The sequence below is a fragment of the Triticum aestivum genome, chromosome 1B, assembly GCF_018294505.1.
Source record: "Triticum aestivum cultivar Chinese Spring chromosome 1B, IWGSC CS RefSeq v2.1, whole genome shotgun sequence".
NCBI lineage: Eukaryota > Viridiplantae > Streptophyta > Magnoliopsida > Poales > Poaceae > Triticum > Triticum aestivum.
In genome coordinates this window covers 388,249,560-388,270,671 of record NC_057795.1, presented here as the reverse complement: position 1 = coordinate 388,270,671, position 21,112 = coordinate 388,249,560, and the positions used below count along the sequence as shown (strand labels likewise).

General features: G+C 46.3%; 3 protein-coding genes across 5 annotated transcripts; 2 read left to right on the top strand and 1 right to left on the bottom strand.

Moving 5' to 3' along the window:
* Positions 1-1,802: 1,802 nt before the first annotated feature.
* LOC123126286 (lysine-specific demethylase JMJ706) lies at positions 1,803-7,469 on the top strand. Of its 2 annotated transcripts, XM_044546661.1 has the most exons (11): positions 1,897-2,294; positions 3,523-3,910; positions 4,001-4,157; positions 4,235-4,454; positions 4,553-4,606; positions 4,694-4,773; positions 4,862-5,139; positions 5,220-5,612; positions 5,695-6,020; positions 6,101-6,355; positions 6,662-7,469. In XM_044546661.1, exons 1-11 carry the CDS (start codon positions 2,292-2,294, stop codon positions 7,145-7,147), a joined length of 2,640 nt encoding a protein of 879 aa, XP_044402596.1. In that variant the 5' UTR covers positions 1,897-2,291; the 3' UTR covers positions 7,148-7,469. The 2 variants fall into 2 exon arrangements, with proteins under 2 accessions (XP_044402586.1, XP_044402596.1); XM_044546651.1 differs by having other exon boundaries at positions 1,803-2,294; positions 4,553-4,773.
* A 751-nt stretch (positions 7,470-8,220) lies between these two features.
* On the top strand, positions 8,221-10,078 carry LOC123126320 (probable inactive shikimate kinase like 2, chloroplastic). Its single transcript, XM_044546685.1, has 7 exons — positions 8,221-8,432; positions 8,505-8,699; positions 8,886-8,947; positions 9,128-9,194; positions 9,275-9,393; positions 9,467-9,643; positions 9,855-10,078. The coding sequence occupies exons 1-7, from the start codon at positions 8,335-8,337 to the stop codon at positions 9,965-9,967; spliced, it is 831 nt and encodes a 276-aa protein (XP_044402620.1). The 5' UTR covers positions 8,221-8,334; the 3' UTR covers positions 9,968-10,078.
* A 71-nt stretch (positions 10,079-10,149) lies between these two features.
* LOC123126302 (inactive poly [ADP-ribose] polymerase RCD1) lies at positions 10,150-14,750 on the bottom strand. 2 transcript variants are annotated; one of them, XM_044546670.1, is made up of 7 exons: positions 14,445-14,750; positions 12,036-13,324; positions 11,496-11,737; positions 11,290-11,375; positions 10,804-10,986; positions 10,607-10,702; positions 10,150-10,463 (listed from the first exon to the last, which is right to left on the bottom strand). In XM_044546670.1, the coding sequence occupies exons 2-7, from the start codon at positions 13,145-13,147 to the stop codon at positions 10,413-10,415; spliced, it is 1,770 nt and encodes a 589-aa protein (XP_044402605.1). In that variant the 5' UTR covers positions 13,148-13,324; positions 14,445-14,750; the 3' UTR covers positions 10,150-10,412. The 2 variants fall into 2 exon arrangements, with proteins under 2 accessions (XP_044402605.1, XP_044402612.1); XM_044546677.1 differs by lacking the exons at positions 10,150-10,463; positions 10,607-10,702 and having other exon boundaries at positions 10,803-11,217.
* Positions 14,751-21,112: the final 6,362 nt, after the last annotated feature.

The window sequence follows — 21,112 nt, the reverse complement described above, 5'->3', positions numbered from 1 at the left end:
AGTCAGATCCTACAGAACTGGGTGAAAATACGAAATTTTACCAAATTTGGCCAAGCGGTGCAAATGAGTCGGAAGGAAATGACAAGTGATGTGCACGAGGCGGGCTGGAACGTGGAAGGAGAGGGGACACGCGTAGGCAGGAGCTGGCGTGGACGGAAGTGAAGCGAGGAGTTAGCAGCTAGTGACTGGTGTCGTGATGACGGTACTAGTACAGATCTGACTGACGGGAGGGGATTAGTTTAGAGGTCACGACAGCAGCATGGCATCAGCAGTAAAAAGCCTAAAAAGGTCGTCACATGGACGAGGCTGAGCCACCCAGCACAGCACATCCCAGCTTTGCTTTGCTTTGCCTCGCCTTTTTCCCTTTCCGCTTTCGGCTCACGAGCTTCACACCCAGGCTGCTGCTGCTGCGATGCCACTGAGACCGAGCGGAGTAATTTTGCCGTGCATCGCCGGCAGGTGGATTCTGTTTTGTCTCGGTTATTAAGTCTGGTTTTGGTCGGTGAGAATCTGGTGACGCCTAGACTAGTTAGCCATACCTCTCCTGCTGGAGAGTGGGGAACTGGAGATGCTACTGCGGCCTTCTCATTTGATGCGATTTAAACGGGCACAAAATACTACTAGCACGCGGCCGAAAGAGGGGGAGGAACCCACGAGCGAAGCCGGCAGGCGGTTGAGGCCTTGGGCGTTGACGCGGCAACAAAGAAAGGAACAACACGAGGGATCGGATGGCGCCTAATCTCCAACCGCGCAACCGGCCATGCATCAGCCGCAGCCCGATCGCTGCCGTCCGTCGAGGACACGTTTCGGCATCCTGTGGCCCGGGGAGGTTGGGCTGCTAGGCTGGCCAAGTGGCTTCCGTTCCGTGGCATTAATTACGACGCAACAGAACCCAACGGAGCGGCGACGACGGCGACGTCGCACACAGGGGCGGGATGACGGGACTGCCCCTCTCCTCTCCTCTCCGGATGGAGTAATGGATGTGGGTGGTGTGGTGGTTGCACTGTTCCAGGTGGTGCCGTGAGCCCAACAGCACACCACAGCACAGCCCCTATGGGAATAGGATACCCATCATATATGCTCGCGCCCGTCCTTTCCTGGGGGTTGGCTCTCCTTGGCCATGGAGGGAGGGAGGGAGGGAGTTGGTTCGGGACCAGCCACCTACCATGGAAACCATCCACCGCTCCTACACCTAGTATCCCTAATCCAGGGTTAGTTAAATCACTTCACTTTTCAGTCAAATCAAAACCACCAACAGGTTAGTAGTACTGGTTAGAATGGTGGAAAAATGCCACCTGTCCACTCTATCTATCCATCTAGAGGCGAATATACTCGCACAAGTAACTAAATCCGAGTCAAGCCAACATTGGTCTCGGGTGACACAGCGGTCTCTGTCATCTCATGCAGGCGCGACACGTGGCGAGCTAACCTAGGAGTAGTTCATTCAATCAAGAAAAAGGGGGAGCTGGAATTTACTTGTGTGTTTTCGCAAGCACCTTTTGGGCCAACTGTCCGTCCGTCCCAGGTGGTAGGATAGTAAATGTCACATGCAGGTGAGGTGAGGTGAGCAACTAACCCCACCTCCACCCTCCCTCGTGTCACACAGGCGAGAGGAGAAGGAAAAGTCCCACCAGAAACAAAGAAAGACAATGGGCGAGGAGTGGAGAGGCCGAGGGGCAGGACGGGGAGAGAGAGCGCGCGGGGGACGCGGTTCCGTTAGCGTCAGTTCTGGTGGAACCAACTCCAACGCCAACGCCAACGCCAACGCCGCTCCCATGACCTCGTCGCCTCCCTCTCCCTCTCCCTCTCCTCCTCCAACCCGACGCAAAAAAAGGAAAGCGAAAATAAAGGGAGAGGGATAGAGAAAAGCGTGGGCGACGGGTACAAGTGGGGCTCTCTCGTCTCCCTTCTCTGCGGTTTCCCCATATCACCCTCCCCGCCTCTCCCCCACAGCCAGAGACCAGAGACCCGTTCCGTCCCGTCCCGTCCCGTTCCCTTCCTCTTCCGGCGACCCCCTCCCTCGCCGGCAACCCCCGCGGTGGGCCCCCCATTGCTGGCCCTCAATTGCGCCAGTACCCCCGCCTCCACCTCCAGCCCCCGCTCCCGCGTACCTCGCGCGGGAAAATAACCGACGGGAGGAAGGAAAGAGGGCCGCGCCGCGCCTGCCGGCTTCGGTTGGGCCGGGAGGGACCCCCGCCGCCGCCCGCTCGTCCGGAGGGGAATGCGGGACCCGTGCCGCCGGGGAATTCTCTAGACGGGCCTCCGCAACCGCGCCGCGCCCCGCCGGAGTCATGGTGAGTCGCGAGATCTGCCTCCCTCTGTAATTTCCGCTTCCGTCGCTCGTTCCATCTTCCTTCGCGCCTTTTCTCCTTCCTCTTCCTCTTCCGCCGCTGCCTTAATTAATGCGTGTTCGTGGTCGGTTACTGTTCGATTCCTCTCTCGTAGGCTAGAATTCGAATCACCGCGTCGTTTTCCCGGTAAATTTCGTCCCCCCTTGCCGAACAATTCATGGATTCCGCCACGAGCCACGCCAATTGGGAGAATTATTCAGAGTTACGCAGGAATCCGCGTCCGTTGAATTACTCGCATGCCTGCTGTTTCTGCGTCTCCGTGAATTCCAAGGGCGTCAATGTTGGAAAACCAGGAGGAACTATTTTTTTATGCCATCTCTTTGTTTTTGGATTTGTTCATAGGTATCATCATCACCGTATGAGCTGTATTAATTTGGCCTCGCGCCCTCGCCTCGTTAGGATTAGAAGTCAAACACACCAGCTGGGCTTCTACCAGTATATTTCTTCCTTTTCCCCTCTCCTTTGGGCTAAGTAAGATGCTCGTGCTAAATCACTACTGTAGTAGTACTCCAAGTTAAGTTTAGGCTGTCCTATTCCTTGCCGTGTGGGGTTGCATTCCATTGTTCGGCAAGCGCCAAGCAGGCAGTGGCATCTTCCTCCCCTTTTCCACAAGTTTCTACTCCAATGGTCGTACCGCATGTGCGTAATTATACCTTTGACCAAGTCTACAAATTAGTACCCTTTTTCCTCTTCCTTTCTTCCCGCCGATTTTTCTACAGTATGTAGAACCTCACTCAATCGTTGTGCTTGCGATTTAATGGCCGTGGATTCGAAATTTATGGATTTGTTCTTATTAAAGAGACCGTTATTCTTAAAGCAACGAGCATTTCTATGAATTGCTGCTACGAGATACAGTAGGACTTTTTATACCTCGAATATAGAACGGCTCTGGATAAATTCAGTGGCAGACTGATTGCGACGGTTGGTCGTGCCAGGGAAGCACCCGCGTGGAGGATATCAATGTGCCGTGTTTGATTCCATGACTATTGCTTTCTTGACTTGGCTGGGAGTTGCCGCTCTTTCGGTTCCACCTATGACCAATTCGTGGCATCCAAACTATTGGTGCTAATATTGACCCTGCTGTCTTTGTTGGTCAATGCCGGCTTGCAAGTTATAAATTGCAATGCTGCATGTGCTTCTTCACTCTCTGATGTATCTAGCTATGTCTTAGGTGGAGGGACGGAACTGTCTCCCTGCAGAGGTCAGGAATGGGCTCGAGACTCTGAAGAAGAGGAGACTTGAGAGGATGCGTTTGAGTGCTCAGATAGACGCCGGTGACAATCCTGCCATGGCTGCGAGGAGCGGCGGGGATTCACTGCGGACTCCTGCAAACTGTGGGGTGAGATTGCATGCCAACAACGTTGCTGCGGGTTTACCTAGCACTAGCAGTGCCCAGAACAATAATCCATTCGCAAAGCGCAAGGTGGACAAGTTCAATATGTCTAACCTAGAGTGGATAGACAACATACCAGAGTGCCCTGTGTATTGTCCCACCAAGGAGGAATTCGAGGATCCCATTGCGTATATACAGAAAATTTCCCCAGTGGCTTCAAAATATGGTACACCTTCCGTTTAACTCAAACCCATTTTTCTGCCAGTGTATTACCGAATGGATGAATAAATAATGACCATGCCATCTTTTTCTCCAGGCATTTGCAAAATTGTGGCTCCTGTAAGCGCTTCTGTGCCTGCTGGTGTCGTGCTGATGAAGGAACAACCTGGTTTTAAGTTCATGACTAGAGTTCAGCCGCTTCGTCTTGCTGAATGGGCTGAAGACGACACGGTCACTTTTTTTATGAGTGGACGGTGCGCTACTCTCTGTCTATTTCAGTACCTATTTAGTTTGCCTTCCAAGTCTCATCACATTTTTCACGATTCTGCAGAAAGTACACTTTCAGAGACTACGAGAGAATGGCCAACAAAGTGTTCTCTAAGAAGTATTCCAGTGCTAGTTGTCTCCCTGCTAGGTACGTGGAGGAGGAATTCTGGCGTGAAATCTCTTCTGGAAAGATGGATTTTGTTGAATATGCTTGTGATGTTGATGGGAGTGCCTTCTCTTCTTCTCCTCACGATCAGCTTGGGAAAAGCAACTGGAACCTCAAGGTAAAAGCTCGTGCTCTCTCTCTCTCTCTCTCCCTTTCTCCCTGTGTGTGATGTTAGCTACGTGACAGTCTTATTGATGTTCTCCTCTGTGCTTGTAGAATTTTTCACGGCTCCCCAGTTCTGTGCTGAGACTTCTGCAGACGCCAATTCCAGTATGTAACCTATTCCTTGCTTATTTATGTTTTAATACATTCTTAATATGGATTCGTTGTGATTGTAATTACTCTGATCCAAAACAGGGAGTGACAGATCCAATGCTGTATATCGGTATGCTCTTTAGCATGTTTGCATGGCATGTCGAAGATCACTATTTGTACAGGTACTCATCCTCATTCTTATTATTGATCATGGCTATTCCTCGTTCCTTTTTTATGGACAATTTTCTAAAAAATTTATCACATAACCAGCATAAATTATCATCATTGTGGGGCATTTAAGACATGGTATGGGATACCAGGCGATGCTGCTCCTGGTTTTGAAAAGGTGGCAAGCCAGTATGTGTACAACAAGGATATTTTGACTGGTGATGGAGAGGATGCGGCTTTTGATGTTCTGTTAGGGAAGACAACAATGTTCCCCCCAAATATCTTGTTAGACCACAATGTTCCTGTTTATAAAGCTGTGCAGAAGCCTGGAGAGTTTGTTATAACATTCCCTCGTTCATACCATTCAGGTTTCAGCCACGGTATGTATAGTTTCTTCTATCTTCTCCTTGATAGTTTCCGCATGCAGACTATATTTCTAAGCAATGTTTGAATAACCCAGGTTTCAATTGTGGAGAGGCTGTCAATTTTGCTATTGGCGACTGGTTTCCTCTGGGCTCTCTGGCTAGCAAACGCTATGCACTTCTGAACAGAACACCCTTTCTTGCACACGAGGAGCTACTTTGTCGTTCTGCAATGCTTCTGTCTCACAAACTGAGTGATCCAGAAACAATTAATTCTGAACATCCATACACTCAATATTGTGTGAAGTCTTCCTTTGTGAGGTTGATGCGACTGCAGCGGCGCACACGCAGCTTACTCGCTAAAATGGGTTCTCAGATATACTACAAGCCAAAAATGTATTCGAACCTATCCTGTAGCATGTGCCGGCGTGATTGCTATGTTACACATGTGTCATGCGGATGCACCTTTGATCCTATCTGCCTTCATCATGGTAGGAAATCCTGACATTGCTGTTTCTCTAGCCTTCCCCTGAAGTTTGTATTTTATCTGACTGTTTGTTTGTTGGAGTACAGAACAAGAACTGCGGAGCTGCTCTTGTAAATCTGACCGGATTGTCTACGTCAGAGAGGACATACTGGAGTTAGAGGCTCTATATAGAAAATTCGAGCAGGATATTCGCCTGGATAAGGAAACAAGTGCTAATGTCTCGTATAAGCAAGCTGCGATTTCTGATATTGGTGTCTATCATGGTCCATCAGTTGGGACTAACCAGGACATAAGCAACAGTGAAGCAAACTTGCTAGAAGCAAATGCTGCTGACGGTGGAAAGAGCTCTCCTGCAACTTCAACGTTGACATCTTTTGCACATCGTGATGGGTCTCTGCCTGCAGAACCAAAGGTCAGTTTACCGCACTCGTATCAAATCTTGTTTCCAACTGTTGTCTTTCAGTTTGAGGTAACGATACTGTTGTTTTTCAGGTCCATGCAGCTCGAACCGACCAAATTTGGTCAATTACTAAGCTGTCCGTAAAAACATCGTCAGTGGATGGAAATGGTGGCAATTCATCCTGCATGGCTGATGTTTGCAATGAAATTAGTTCCTGCAATGCTTCACCCATGGAATATAGTGGCAATTCTGATTCTGATTCTGAAATCTTCCGAGTCAAGCGCAGATCCAGCATATTAGGAAGACCTGCTCCTGACACAGAGACAACAAACTTCTCTGAACAGAAGGTATGCTCCAGTTTGATCCACGAAATTTGGAACAGATTCTCAAAGAGAGGAAGCCAATCTATTTTTACTCGCGCATCTGACCCTGTAGCCACAATTTTGATTATTTTTGTCACTGCCAGCCTGGTGAACTGCTGCTTCCTTGCCTACCTCATGTGCTGATAAATTGTTAGGCTTAGGCGTGTATCATATTATAGGTTACTGAACGCGTGATTGGTAATTGAGAAGCAACTGAGAATCCATGGATTTTGTGTAGGTTTGTTACACTGCATATTTTGTTTCTGATATATATAAATACTGTTTACTCAGGTTCTGAAGCGGCTGAAGAAGGCATCCCCAGAAACACAACATGACAATAAGCGACCTGAAGAATACTCTGCGCGTACTTCAGTTCCCTCAGTTAGTATGAGGCACAATAAGTCAAATTCTGCCTCTTCTGAGGAAGATAGAGAGGACATGGTTCCCATTGCCTGGAGGATGAAGCTGCGGCAGCTGGAAGCTCAACAAGGCGACGCCAGTTATGCCGCGCAGCAGTCCAAGGTGTATCCATCTACCAGCAGCTGTTCCCAGCAGCAGTCGAAGGTGTATCCATCTGCCAGCAGCTGTTCCCAGCAGCAGTTCGCGGAGGCAACTAAAGACGCAGCCTCCTCAGAGGTCCGGCCAAAGCGGGTGAAGATCCGGTTGCCTCGTAGCGCCAACAGGCTGGTCGAGCAGCAGCAGCAGCAGCAGCAGGGCAGTTCAGGCCAGAGATTTGCAGTGGATGACAAGCCACCTGGGTTTTGGCATACGATTTAGGGTAGCCGACTCTCAGGTGCTAACAACCTCGACAGATAGGACTCAATTCTCTTGCATTTTGGTTAGCACAGATGCTGACTGACTGTGTTTAGAAAGGAGAGGAGGATAGGGCTGATTGCTTGGTTAATCCATTCTTTGTGCAGCAGGGCCTCCAATTTGAGGCCGGCCTAGGTAGGCACACGGTTATTAGAAGACAAGACGATTGTTCATCACGTTGTTTAGAGGCTTCCTCTGAGTCACCGCTTGCTGGCTGCTCTTTGATGCCTGTATTGCCTGTGACGGAACTGGGCCTCTCCATTCTGCAAGTGTTTTCTTTTGCTTAGCAGCTGTGTACCTTATCTGCTTCTGCGCGGGCACTCCTGCTGCTGGAGCCACCTATCTCTTTTCCCAATTCTGTCACCTCACGGTGCCATTACTGACACATGATAGAGATCTTGAAATTACTACCTTGGCGATAACTTACTACTCTGTAAAGAAAAATAAGAGCGTACAAAGGAGCACTTAGTGTGCAGCACATGATTTTATAATCAACCCTATTATTGTTATACTCCGGTATAAAAGAAGAACACGAGGGGATTATTCAGAGAACCCAAAGCATATGCTTAATCTCTTCTTCGATCTGCGATTGTACCATCTTCCAGTTTGCTGGCTCCCCCATTATACAGTCCTGCATACCCCATGAAACGCGTCTACACAAAGCAAATCAAAATAAACAGGCGACACATTTTTTGCATTCTCTGTCTGTGCTGAGATGTTAATCATGAACAAAACACCCACCATATAATACTTCCATTGCGGGAGTATGGTACCGCATGTTTCTTGTTCGGGAGATGACATGCTATGATTCTATGGGATGTCTTTCACGCTTCATATAGCGTAGTTCACTAGTTAAATTAAATAGCCCTGAACCACATGTCTAACTAGTCTCTGAAAGCTCCTATGAGCATATCGGAGTTGGATATTTGTTCATTAATGTACTGCAAACTCCCCCTTTGTGAATCCACTCCATCTTTTAGACACGACATAATGTTGGAAAATCTGGAGCTTGTCATGTCGTTGAAAATAATCAGCTGAGGTTATCTGTGTCCCTATAGTTCACCGATACAAACGGAGAGGTGGAGCTGAGACTGGACATTGGAAAGCTTGGCATCGAGAGTTCAAGAGATGTTTTTGTTGACGTCGATGACATGTCCCTGCTCATCAGAGCCAAGTCTGATGGAACACTGAGGACTTTGATGAATGTCGGCACGCTATTCGACAGGGTTAAGTCTTCTGAGACGATATGGTATGTACTGCTAGCTCAGTAGCGGGCTCTTGCCTGTGAGGATTCATCTGTTGACTCGTTACACTGTTACAGGTTCATCGATGAGGATCAGTTGGTGGTGAATCTGAAGAAAGTCGAGCAAGAGCTGAAATGGCCCGACATTGATGAATCCTGGAAATCTCTCACTGCTGGGATCACACAGTTATTGGCAGGTATTAGCGTTCACATAGTTGGCGACTCCACGGATATCAATGAGGCGGTCGCCAAAGAGATCGCTGAGGGCATCGGGTGCGTGCATCGCTGTGCTATTACAGAAACTACTTGACCAATTGCATCCTTGTTTCTGCTGCGCCTTTTTTTTACCAATATATAGATATATGTCCTACTCTTAGATTCGCTGCCACAGATACTACCACAATTGTTGGTTCTACAGCAGATGAGGCCCCTGAAATGTGTTTAGCTGCGTGTTTGCAGGTATCTTCCAGTTTGCACAAGTGAGCTGCTAGAGAGTGCCACTCAAAAGTCTGTTGATACCTGTACGTCATTTTGGTGCTAAAATACGTATTCATTTCGGTGCTAAAATAGAACATACTACTCCGTCTCATAATATAAGACGTTTTTTAACACTATATTAGTGTAAAAAAACGTCTTACATTATGGGCGGAGGGAGTAGATCATTGCCGCTGCAGTGAGTTAACTACATGTATTACCTGTAGGGGCGGCCTCGGAAGGAGTGGACTCTGTAGCTGAAGCGGAGTGTGTTGTCCTAGAAAGCCTTAGCAGGTCGAGTTTTCTCTATTTTTGGGAGCTTCTTGGCTTGCTTTGGTTGATCACTTGCCATGCTAAAAATGTGTGTGTTGCAGCCATGTCCGTACCGTGGTAGCGACTCTGGGTGGCAAGCAAGGAGCAGCGAGCAGGTTCGACAAATGGCAGTATCTTCACTCCGGGTTCACAGTGTGGTTGTCGGTGTCGGAGGCCGGTGGTGAGGAAGGAAGCCTTTCGCTTGGTTGATGATTGTTTGGTTCTTCCGTGCTGACCTGCTGCTATGCGTGCAGATGAAGCCTCTGCCAAAGAGGAAGCCCGGAGAAGCGTTAGCACTGGGAGCGTGGCTTATGCAAAGGCGGATGTGGTGGTGAAGCTGGGTGGATGGGACCCGGAGTACACGCGGGCTGTGGCACAGGGCTGCCTTGTTGCCTTGAAGCAGCTCACCTTGGCAGACAAGAAGCTAGCAGGTAAAACACCAGCCGCCTCATGCTACATTTGGGCCCTGTTTGGTAATCACCGCACTCCCGGAGTCTGCGGAGCGGGGAAACTGCAACTCCACCGTTTTGAACTGCAGCTCCGCCAACTCCGCTTGCGGAGTTGTGGAGCGAACAGCGCCTTAGATTCCCTTTCATTAGGTGCATATCTGCAAGAAAATTGACATCAGTGTTGGAATGGCAGGGAAGAAGAGCCTTTACATCAGGCTAGGCTGTCGAGGGGACTGGCCAAACATCGAGCCACCCGGCTGGGATCCTCAATCAGATGCCCCGCCCACCAACATCACCAACATCTAGTCCAGCTTCAAGAGCCTTTTTTTTTCCTTTTTCGAGACATTATTCGTTGCTTATGGATGTACACATGCCCGTGCAAAACATTCAAGCCTCAGACAGCCATACTCTTATTCAGGACCAAGAGTATGAAATGACAACCGATCCACCAACGGACGCACGCGAGAATAAACACAGAATTAAGAAAATTGACAGAAAATGATGATTATTTATAACTAAAACTCAATGTTGATTGGACAAAAACCAAACTAGGAGGGTAAACAAGGATTCTTCTCCCTTGAAACCATCTTAGGTTCACAAGTATAACAGTTTCCTCTTTGCAACTACTAAAACAGACAGACAGAGCGGCAGATTCATACAGACGCAAATAAACTCAGAAGACTACATTCCTTTCCAACTCATGATAACAAGTCGACCAGTTCCTTCCTCCAATCCACCATGGTCACTGACCTCATGCCTTGGCTGGAGCATCTGCTGCTTCTCGCTTCACCATCGGAGGCAACTGTTAAAAGTAAAACACAAGCTTATACTTAGATTAACTAAATGTTGCTATCCTATAGTGCCACAGGAGCACAATCTTGTGTGTTAAACGGGCAGACAATGAATCAGGAGCTAACAGCGCCTCAGAAGAAAGAAGGTCCACACCTTATCTTGGAGCCGAATTATTGTGGATACCAGCATTCTGTCACCAACTATGAGCCGCAGCCTCTTCACTAGGTCAATTCTGCTTATTTTCTTGGCCTGGTATGAACACAAACACAAGTCAACTCAGGCTCCAACAAGAAGGGGAAGGCCAGTTTTCAATCAAGAACACAACAACCAAGAACTGATGAATGGCAGACCTTGAATTCTTCATAACAGTTATTGATCATGTCCATTTTCTCGCGAGGAAGTTTGGTTGAAATAGCTGCAAATAACATGGAAAAAGGCATCCAAGGTGTACTTGGAGCTTTTGCCATTGATCCTCCTAACATGGGGGCTTCATACTGACCACCCAATGCTGGAGATGCCTCAAGATTCATGTCCTGTTTCCACACAAAAGAGCGGTGTCAACTGGTGTTTTGTGACTCACCCAACATAACTGACATGACATGGTTAATAACAGGAAACTTATCATATTTGGAGATTTCTATCAAACATTAAGACTACAATCAGCTCGAAGTTATAATCTCATAATGGAAGCACAGGTCAATTGTTGAGTCAGACACGCAATCTGAATAACTGCATGCTCCTGCTGCTCCAACAGTGGAACTTGTCTGTATGAGAACAGAAGTTGACTCTAGTATGACAGTACCATCTTTATCAACTCCCAATGTAAAGAACCTCACCTGTGATACACTGTCGGCCGAACTTGGACTCAAGACCAGTGAGGCATCAGATGAATCCTGACAATCTTCTTGTGTGAAGAGGGAATCTGAAACAAAGTGAGAAAGCTGACTTGTAAGAAAATTTAGATTGACATTTGTTATGAACGGAACAAAGCTAAATTAAATTAAAATTCTAAAATGATGGCACAGCAGTTGCGATTAATTACCTTTGGCTTTAGATGGCAATTTGATGGTGACTACAAATTCAGAATAGATGTGACTATTCAGATTCATATCCCATACGATGTAATGCTGCGGGTTTTTAAGTTCATCTACACCGCTATCAAAATACTCGTTACTAGGCTGGTGCTGCTTAGATCCATGGTGAACTATTTCTACGTTCCCCATTACAACCCGGCACAGCATCATATAGATGATGCCATTTTCATCAACATCAGAGTAATTCACACTGCAGAAAGTAGTACAAAATGTTGAATTTTTGCAATGGTTAGGGAAGAAATATGTCAAGGAATAGAAACAAATAGACAAAAAGTGCAGTGGTAAGTTGACAACTAAAAACATGCGAACATGCAAGTGGAAGTAAATAAATAGTGCCAGAAACTATTTATCTACAAATAAGGGAACACATATGGCAAGATAAGACAGATGTGAATATATACTTCACAAAGATGATGGAGGGGAGTAGATGCTCAGAACATTCAGAGTAAGTTTTTTGCCAGCAAATGATACGAGACAGGAGCACATACCAGTTAATGGAGCAGTTAGCTGGTGCAAGGAGTACGCCAGTTCCATAGGGTGGACACCTAGTGGGCTTTTTAATTTGCAAGGTGCCATTCAGCATCATTTCATCCACAGCAGCTTTCGAGCAAGGAAGCCAAGCATAACGCACATTTGCATTACCATGCTGAGATTTAGTAATCTCTGCCTGCTTTTGGAAGAGATTATAGCGGTCTTCTCTATAATTATTCAAGAATGGCGTTCGGTGGATTCCAATAATATCCTTGGAACCAATAGCAGTACCCATTCCCTGCAGCAACATCTTCTGCACAACAGAGGTAGTTCCTTGAGCACGTGATTGCCCGCCCAGCTTATCTTGCTGTGGTTGACAACTAAAGACTGCAGGCAGCGAAGTGTGTGGTTCATTCTCTCCCACAGTTTCTCTATGATCACAATTTATTTTCCTGATGATACCCTTCTCGGCTCTAACTCTCTTATCACTGGAAACCTCTTCAGTACTGGACTCAAAGTTTGAGCTTTCTGCGGAACTCTCTGATGCTCCATACTGGTCATTTATTTCACGTGCCCCATTAGGCTCAGCTCTAACATAGACATGATCTCCATTGCCGAGATCTTTCCTCCTATATACTATCTGATCTTCAATAAGAACTTCTGGGAAGTAACGCCTTCCATTGTCATCAATCCAGGCGATTGGCCTCTGAAGACCTGACTTTGAGTCAATGAATGTCATGTGGACAAAGTCCAGCAAAAATAGCTGGTTCTGGTATCCTACTTCTGTGATGGTCTTCTTTGTCCGGAAATCAACTTGAGCCAGCTTGACAATTTTTTCTGGAAATTCTTTCCAGTTGCCACTTTGGCGGAGCAGAATACGCTTAGGTGATGCACTGGTCATGTAGTTCTGATAGCTCTGTAAAATCTGCCTGTTAAAGTGGCACGCGATGTTCGCCTTGCGATCTTCACCAACATACAGCCTGATATCAGAGTTTCCAGTAGGATGCTGATGCGATTGAGAGGTGTGGCAGGCATCAGCATGATATGCAGCGGGGCTGTCCCGCTTCCTCTTGAGGCTAACTATATTCTGTCCACATTTAGCCAACACCTTTTCGTTCATCGCAGCCATTGTAGCAAGCAGAAATGAACACCAAGCAGAGACTAATTCCTTCTAGCAAACTGAACCCCAACAAGTCTAATATTTACACTAAGCTAATGGAGGAACCTCTGAGCATAGACTACTTCAATATCGACGAGCAGAAAAAGAATATCGGTCGGGTGAGATAAGGGCAAAAGAGTAGGAAACCTGAAAAGGGAAGTTAACCGGTCTTATAAGCGACGAACAGAAAAAGGACAAAAAAAAACTAGAATATCTTAAAGCAAGCAAACAGAATATATGCAAATCAAAGATCTCAGTACTCTGTCGGCAGCTAAACCTACGAGTAAATTCCCCAAAACTATCATGTTACATTAGCACGACGAACGATGAACTAGATAAAATAAAATAAAAAGCAAAATACTTCAATATGGGATTATCCATTGATTTGCACCCATAAAGTCCTCATATGCAGAAACCACCATTTAGCGCGCTTGAGTTCAGTCATATTTAGCGCGCTTGAGACAGCTATTGCATTAATTGGGCTCAGAAATTACAATTATCACCCGGAACTATCATGTATTCATTTTGCGCGCGAAAATTAAGCTTCGTAAACCCAATATTTGAAGCAGCTTGCCTAATCAGAAGAACACGTGATACAGGGCTTTAAAAAACCTACTGCATTAATTGGGCTCAAAATTTATAATTATCACCCCAAACAAACATATATTCATCTGCGCGCGAAAAATGCTTCGTCGACCAAATATTTGAACAGCTGGCCTAATGAGAAAATCACATGATATATGGTTTGAAAAAAACCTAGTGCGTTAACTGGGCTCAGAAATTACGATTATGACGCAGAACTATCATCTATTCGCCTGCGCGCGAAAATATGCTTCTTAAGCCAAACATTATTTGAAACAGCTAGCCTAATCAGGAAATCACATGAAGCAAAAGGCAAAGGATGACTCAAGTTGAATCTAGCAAAGTTATGATGAAAATAACTAGGTACTCCCCACACAAACAAGACAGAGATAAGCTAACGCAGAACTGACAACAAAGATCAAATTTTTAATATTTAGTGAGTCAAGGGTATACGGAATCCACTTGGTAAATCCTAAATCTACAACTTTAGCAGTCAACAAGAAGCTTCCCGGTGCCACAGATGATCGAAACCGAACAAGAAAACCTATCTGATTCTCACAAGAGAAAATTCACCAGATCGAACATAGAGATATAAAATTATCACACACGGCCTAACAATCGGGCGGGTCGCGTAGATCCATACAAGGGGCGAGCCGAATCGATCGATTCACCGACCGACGCTTACCTAGGGTTAGCGGCAGCATCAGCAGGGGTCACGGCGGAGGATATTGAGCGGTTCATCTTGCCCGATCTAACCCCCTGTCACCCCCCCTAGGACTCCCCTACGGAGCCCACTTTATCCCCCGGCTACGATTGCCGGAGCTACCCCGCCGAAGATGCTCCCCTCGGCCGGCGGCGAGACGTGGCTGGTCAAAGCAAGGACTCGGCTCGGAGAATCGCTGCGGCGGCGGCAGAGGGGCGGGGGCGGGGGCGAAGGCGAGAGGAAGGTCGGGGTAGAGGAGCCGTGCGGCGGTGGGGGAAATATTATTGGGCGGAGAAATAACGCGGGTCCACGCCTTTGTCGTGCCCACTTGCGACCTTATTGTGCTCCACCCACCGCCTCCGCGGCCGACACGCGGGGTCCCGGCGCGGGTCGGGCCCGCCTGGCGGTGGGGCGGGGTGCGCTAAACTTGGATGCCAAGTTGCGTGGCCGGAACGATTTTTCTTGGGCTGTAAGCAAAATGGGGACGCCGTGATGCCGACATCTAACAATCGGACGGTTCACACCGGCGGTCAACGTTCTCTGCCCCGCCCGCAGCCGTCCGTCCGTCCGTGTTGCCAGATATTCGCCGTCGGGCACTAGTTTTTTTGACGTCCGGACCGGTTGCGTCCATTATTGGGGTTCGTTCATCTGTAGTACGGGGTGACGTGCTCCGGATGGAACTTCGTGTTGGCCTCCGATTTGATTTTCTTTGGCTTGGGTTGGGTACATCGGAATTGCACTGCGTGTTTCACGAACCTATCTATTTCTGTCCCAGTCATCGGCAGCCATATACAAGAGAAAACGAAGCTCGTTTGAAAAGGCTAACCCTTAATTTACTCGCGACTCTAAGTGGCAGCATATACATGTTCGAGTCATTTTCTTATAGCTCGTCGTCGTTGGAGGTGCAGTTTTCACACAATTGGTTGGTCAATAAGACCTTAATCGAGTCAGTATAGTTGACTATGCTGAGCTCTAGTTGCCTTGGGCGCATGAACTGCTTCGAATTCAAAGTGTTGCTTCTTCTTCGTCTTCTATGATACTCCCTCAGTCCCATAATGTAAGACGTTAGTGTCAAAAAATGTCTTACATTATGGGCCGGAGGGAGTATTTCTTTTCTAAAATACACATAAAGGTGTGTCATAAATTAATAGAAGAAAGGGGGGGCGAGCCCACCATCATAGCGTTACAACAATGAATTTTACGTGCCCGAAACGCAAAAAACACCGTATGCCCTAGAGCCGTACACAACTACTCACCCCTACCTCACATATCAAGCACTTCAAAAAAGAGAGATAGATCTCCTTTAAATGGGTCATCCAAATTCCAAGTTCTACCTTTCTTGGTCACATTTGAGATGGCATTTTCAACTGAAGGAGTGGCCCCATCAAAAACCACCGTATTTCGGTGTTTTCAAATCTCTCACATGGTGAGCGTGATGATCGTCATGAGCTCTCGCAATGGAGTATTTTTTGACAAATCTGGCCCTTCTGAGCGACTTCAAGCACATCTGACCCATGCGTAAAACTAATTTGGAATCTAGCCCCATGTTCACCGCCATGCTATGTGGCGCCGACACCAGATGGGCCCATGGAAACCCTAGGAGCCAGATTTGCTTGGCTCCATATAGCATGGCACCGAACATGTACATCTCGGTGTCGTTTAGTGTGGCGCCCACATGTACATCTCGGTGTCGTTTAGTGTGGCGCCCACATATACATCTCGGCGTCGTTTAGTGTGGCGCCCACATGTACAACTTCGGCGCCATGCTATGTGTCACTGACCCCAGGGGCTAGATTCCAAATTAGTTTTTCCCTAGGGGATAGATGTGCCTCATGTCACTTAAAGGGGGCAGATTTGCCAAAGCAATTGACAACTATGAGAGGTCCTCGTGCCGCACCATTCCACAAGAGTATCATCAACGGTCGGTATTTGATTCGAGCAGCCCAAAGCACTCCAAATCCAGAACCACAACTGTCTCACAAAGGCACAACTCAACAACGGGTGATCGATAGTCTCATCATGTTCATTGCATAGTGGGCATAAATATTGGTGCGGTAGGCCTCTCCCGCGAGTCAGTCGGAAGTCCATCAACGGTTCCTCACTACAAGACACTAGAAGAAACTACACTGTTGCGGTGCCCTTTGCTTCCACATGAAATCCGCATATGCAGCAACCTCTTAGCCATTTCGGTTGTTGATTTCCAAGTTTGTCGACGTGTTTGGCCATTCCGATTGAGTTTTCCTTGTATTATATTAACCCGGGGGGTATAATCCATACTTTGTCATGTGATGGCTATCATCATTGTGGGCTACATATTGGAGGCCCTCAATGATGGGAACCATGGGAAACTTGTTCCTATGTGAATATCAGTTGAGATAAATCATAGGCGAACATTGAGTGGATGAAGGGGAAGTTCATTACGAAGACGTCGAATGGTTGTGCTTGTTAGAGCAACTATATAAGGCGACGTATGCATGCTATAAGATTTTAAATACTATATCTATGTTGAGTTAGATTAGAGAGAAAATGAGAGAGAAGAGAAGCTGATCATCGATTAAGAGCTACATGTAGCATGACCTCGAAGAAACCCCGTGAGATTGTGACGTGGGACAAGTGGTACATGTTTATAGCTAACTATTAGGCTATAAGTTGGCTATAGATGACATGGCAATAAGTTATAGTCAATTGTTGGCTCTATTATTAACATTGCTCGCTCTGAGTCTCTACCTTATAGTCTACCCATTTATCATGACTCAAAGTATATGAAAAGATTTAAACGCGAGGGTCAAAACCGAAGGCATGGTTTACATTAAGTCATGATTTACATTGAGTGTTTAACTTCGGGATCTTTGCAAAAAAGGATTGGTGGTCAATCGGGTTTATTATTGAAACCCTAGCTTTCCACTCCTTTCAAACATATTGTATGACTAGATAGAATATATTAGGGTGATGTTCAGTATGAGGACAATTCTCTTGAAGTGTAATTGCATGAACCTCTCAGATTTTCTAAAGTGAAAAATGAATGGGCCCGTGTAATTTTTTATGGGATCAATCCTTAAGGAGATGGTTGCAAAACAAGCTCAATTTGTTTAGACTCATTATGTGCACTCGTGCTGCTAATTTGTAGGTGGCCTCCGTCTTACACAATCAAACATGCGCGTGAAAGTCTTGATTCCCGATAATGTCACGAATATATCTTGTATTATTCTACCGATTCTCCACTTTGTTGTATTGCTCGGCAAAGGAACATGTTCATATCTCCATACCTGCCAAAAATATCCACTATCTCGCCCCCCCTCATACACACATGAGTTTGTCCTTTCGAGCCTCTACAGTTTCTGCCAGCCAAACTGCCACAAGCTTCTCGACATGCACATATGTGCATAATTTACGATGATGTATTAGTTGATTTCCATTTGTGTACACGTACGTGCAAACTATGTGTGTGCGCGCACCATGCGCACGCGCGTGTGGCTCTATTTATGTGCTTGTGGGTCTCCCTCCATCTGAAAGGGCAATTATCCCTAGGTGGTTTTGGTAATTCCTAACAACATATAGCTCATTGGGCTAATACTACTCCAAGACGAATATTTCACGAAAGCTCAATGAATGGCATGGCATGGATGAGGAAAGTGGATCCCTCAAAATACTAAGGATAAAAGGATTGCCTCAAGCTCAAAAGCTCAAGACTCTACATTTTATATTTTAGTGATCCAAGATCACATTGAGTCTATAGAAAAAGCCAATACTATCAAGGAGGGATGAGGTGTTGCTTAATGAGTTTCTTACTCCATGGTGCTTAGTGATATGCTCCAAAAACCCTCAACTACTTTCTCATATCCACATATGACCCAAACTAAAAGTCAAACTCGGCCCCACCGATTCTTTCTATCTGGCGCCACCGAGTTCAGATGTCATAACCACTGCCACAAACCCTAGGTAAATCGGTCTCACCGATAGGGATCTCGGTCTCACCGAGATGGAATTGTAATCTCTCTGTTTCCCTTCGTAATGTTTTGGTCTAACCGAAGTGAGCGATCAGTCCCACCGAGATTGCAATGTAAACTCTCTCTTTCCTTTTCGTAACATTTCGGTCCCACCGAAATGAGCGAACCGGTCCCACCGAGTTTACCTGACCAACTTTCTGGTTAGCTTATTACCAAAATCGGCCTCACTGAGTTTGTGTAATCGGTCTCATCGAGATTACGTTATGCCCTAACCCTAACCATATCGGTCCTACCGAGTTGCATGTCGGTCCCACCAAAAACCCTAACGGTCACTAGGTTTACTAAATCGGTCTGACTGAGTTTGTTGATCCGGTCCCACCGAGATTGGTAAATTGTGTGTGACGGTTAGATTTTGTGTGGAGGCTATATATACCCCTCCACCTCCTCTTCATTCGTGGAGAGAGCCATGAGAACAAACCTATACTTCCAACTTACCATTTCTGAGAGAGAACTACCTACTCATGTGTTGAGGCCAAGATATTCCATTCCTACCATATGAATCTTGATCTCTAGCCTTCCCAAGTTGCTTCCCACTCAAATCTTCTTTCCACCAAATTCAAATCTTGTGAGAGAGAGTTGAGTGTTGGGGAGACTATCATTTGAAGCACAAGAGCAAGGAGTTCATCATCAACACACCATTTGTTACTTCTTGGAGAGTGGTGCCTCCTAGATTGGCTAGGTGTCACTTGGAAGCCTCCGACAAGATTGTGGAGTTGAACCAAGGAGTTTGTAAGGGCAAGGAGATCGCCTACTTGGTGAAGATCTATCGCTAGTGAGGTAAGTCCTTCGTGGGCGACGGCCATGGTGGGATAGACAAGGTTGCTTCTTCGTGGACCCTTCGTGGGTGGAGCCCTTCGTGGATTCACGCAACCATTACCCTTCATGGGTTGAAGTCTCCATCAACGTGGATGTACGATAGCACCACCTATCGGAACCACAACAAAAACATCCGTGTCTCCAATTGCGTTTGAATCCTACAAACCCTTCCCCTTTACATTCTTGCAAGTTGCATGCTTTACTTTCCGCTGCTCATATACTCTTTGCATGCTTGCTTGAATTGTGTGAAGATTGCTTGACTTGTGCTAAGATAGCTAAAATCTGCCAAAGACTAAAATTGGGAAAAGGTTAAGTTTTTAATTGGTCAAGTAGTCTAATAACCCCCCTCTAGACATACTTCAAGATCCTACAAGTGGTATCAGAGCTTTGGTCTCCATTTGCTTTGATTTCCATAGCTTTTGGTGGTCATAGCCTTGGTTTCACAACCTAGGAGAGTATGGCGTCTAGCGAGGGAAATTATCACCGTAGATGTCCTTACTTTGATGATACTAATTTTGCTAGTTGGAAGCATAAGATGAAAATGCATATTCTCGGACATAACCCCGCCGTTTGGGCTATTGTGTGTATTGGCTTGCAAGGTGAATTCTTTGATGGGAGAGAACCAAACCGTGAAGCTAGCGCGGATGAGTTGAAGATGCTGCAATACAACGCTCAAGCTTGTGATATCCTCTTCAATGGATTGTGCCCCGAAGAATTCAACAAAATCAGCCGTCTTGAGAATGCAAAGGAAATTTGGGATACTTTGATTGATATGCGCGAAGGTACCGACTCCATCAAGGAATACAAATTGGATGTGCTCCAAAGTCAACTTGACAAGTTCAAAATGAAGGATGGTGAAGGTGCCGCTGAAATGTACTCTAGGCTTGCTCTTATCACAAATGAGATTACGGGCTTAGGAAGTGAAGAGATGACCGACAGATTCATCATCAAGAAGATCCTAAGAGCATTGGATGGAAAATATGATACCGTGTGCACATTGATCCAAATGATGCCAAATTACAAGAATCTCAAGCCAACGGAAGTCATTGGAAGAATTGTTGCTCATGAGATGTCACTCAAGGATAAGGAGGAACTTCACAACAAGTCAAGCGGTGCTTACAAAGCCTCATGTGAAGCTCCTACATCATCAAGTGAGAAACAAACCTTCAATGAAGAATTGAGCTTGATGGTGAAGAACTTCAACAAATTCTACAAGAGTAGAAGCAAAGAGAGAAGCTCTGAGTCAATGTCCTACAATGACAAAAGATCTTCCAGTCGAGAGCGCAATTGCTACAATTGTGGGAGACCCGGACACTATTCCAATGAGTGTACGGCACCCTACAAAAGAAGAGAAGATTCTCCCAAGAGAAGAAGTAGAAGAGAAGAATCACCGCTAAGAGAGAGAAGGAGTAGAGATGATCGTTATGAACAAAGAACATCGCGGAGAAGAAAGGATTCGGAAAGGAAGGACAAGTCATCAAGGATCTACACAAAACAAAGACATCAAGCTCATGTTGGTGAATGGGTATCCGGTTCCGACTCTGAACATCACTTCGAGAGAAGCTATCACCCCGACTCCGAACATACTCAAGATGAAGGTGTTGCCGGTCTAGCACTTGTGTCAACCAACTCCTACGACATATTTCATTCACCAAATGAAGGACTTGGAAGATGCTTCATGGCTAAAGGCCCTAAGGTAACACACCCCGAGTACATTGATTTCAATAGTGATGAAGATGACTTGTTAGGTGATGATGATTTACTTGTTGACAACTCTAGTGATGAAACGTCAATTAATCATGCTAATCAAGATAAAACGAATGACAA

Coding starts and splice junctions, on each gene's coding strand:
- LOC123126286 (XM_044546651.1), top strand. Junction 5,140..5,219: donor CCATTCAGGTTTCAGCCACG/GTATGTATAGTT, acceptor TGAATAACCCAG/GTTTCAATTGTGGAGAGGCT. Junction 6,356..6,661: donor CAAACTTCTCTGAACAGAAG/GTATGCTCCAGT, acceptor CTGTTTACTCAG/GTTCTGAAGCGGCTGAAGAA.
- LOC123126320 (XM_044546685.1), top strand. CDS start 8,335: ATGTCCCTGCTCATCAGAGCCAAGTCTGATGGAACACTGAGGACTTTG. Junction 9,195..9,274: donor GTCCTAGAAAGCCTTAGCAG/GTCGAGTTTTCT, acceptor TGTGTGTTGCAG/CCATGTCCGTACCGTGGTAG. Junction 9,394..9,466: donor GTCGGTGTCGGAGGCCGGTG/GTGAGGAAGGAA, acceptor CTATGCGTGCAG/ATGAAGCCTCTGCCAAAGAG.
- LOC123126302 (XM_044546670.1), bottom strand. CDS start 13,147: ATGGCTGCGATGAACGAAAAGGTGTTGGCTAAATGTGGACAGAATATA. Junction 10,987..11,289: donor CGGCCGACAGTGTATCACAG/GTGAGGTTCTTT, acceptor GTGTGGAAACAG/GACATGAATCTTGAGGCATC. Junction 10,703..10,803: donor ACTGTTATGAAGAATTCAAG/GTCTGCCATTCA, acceptor TGTTCATACCAG/GCCAAGAAAATAAGCAGAAT.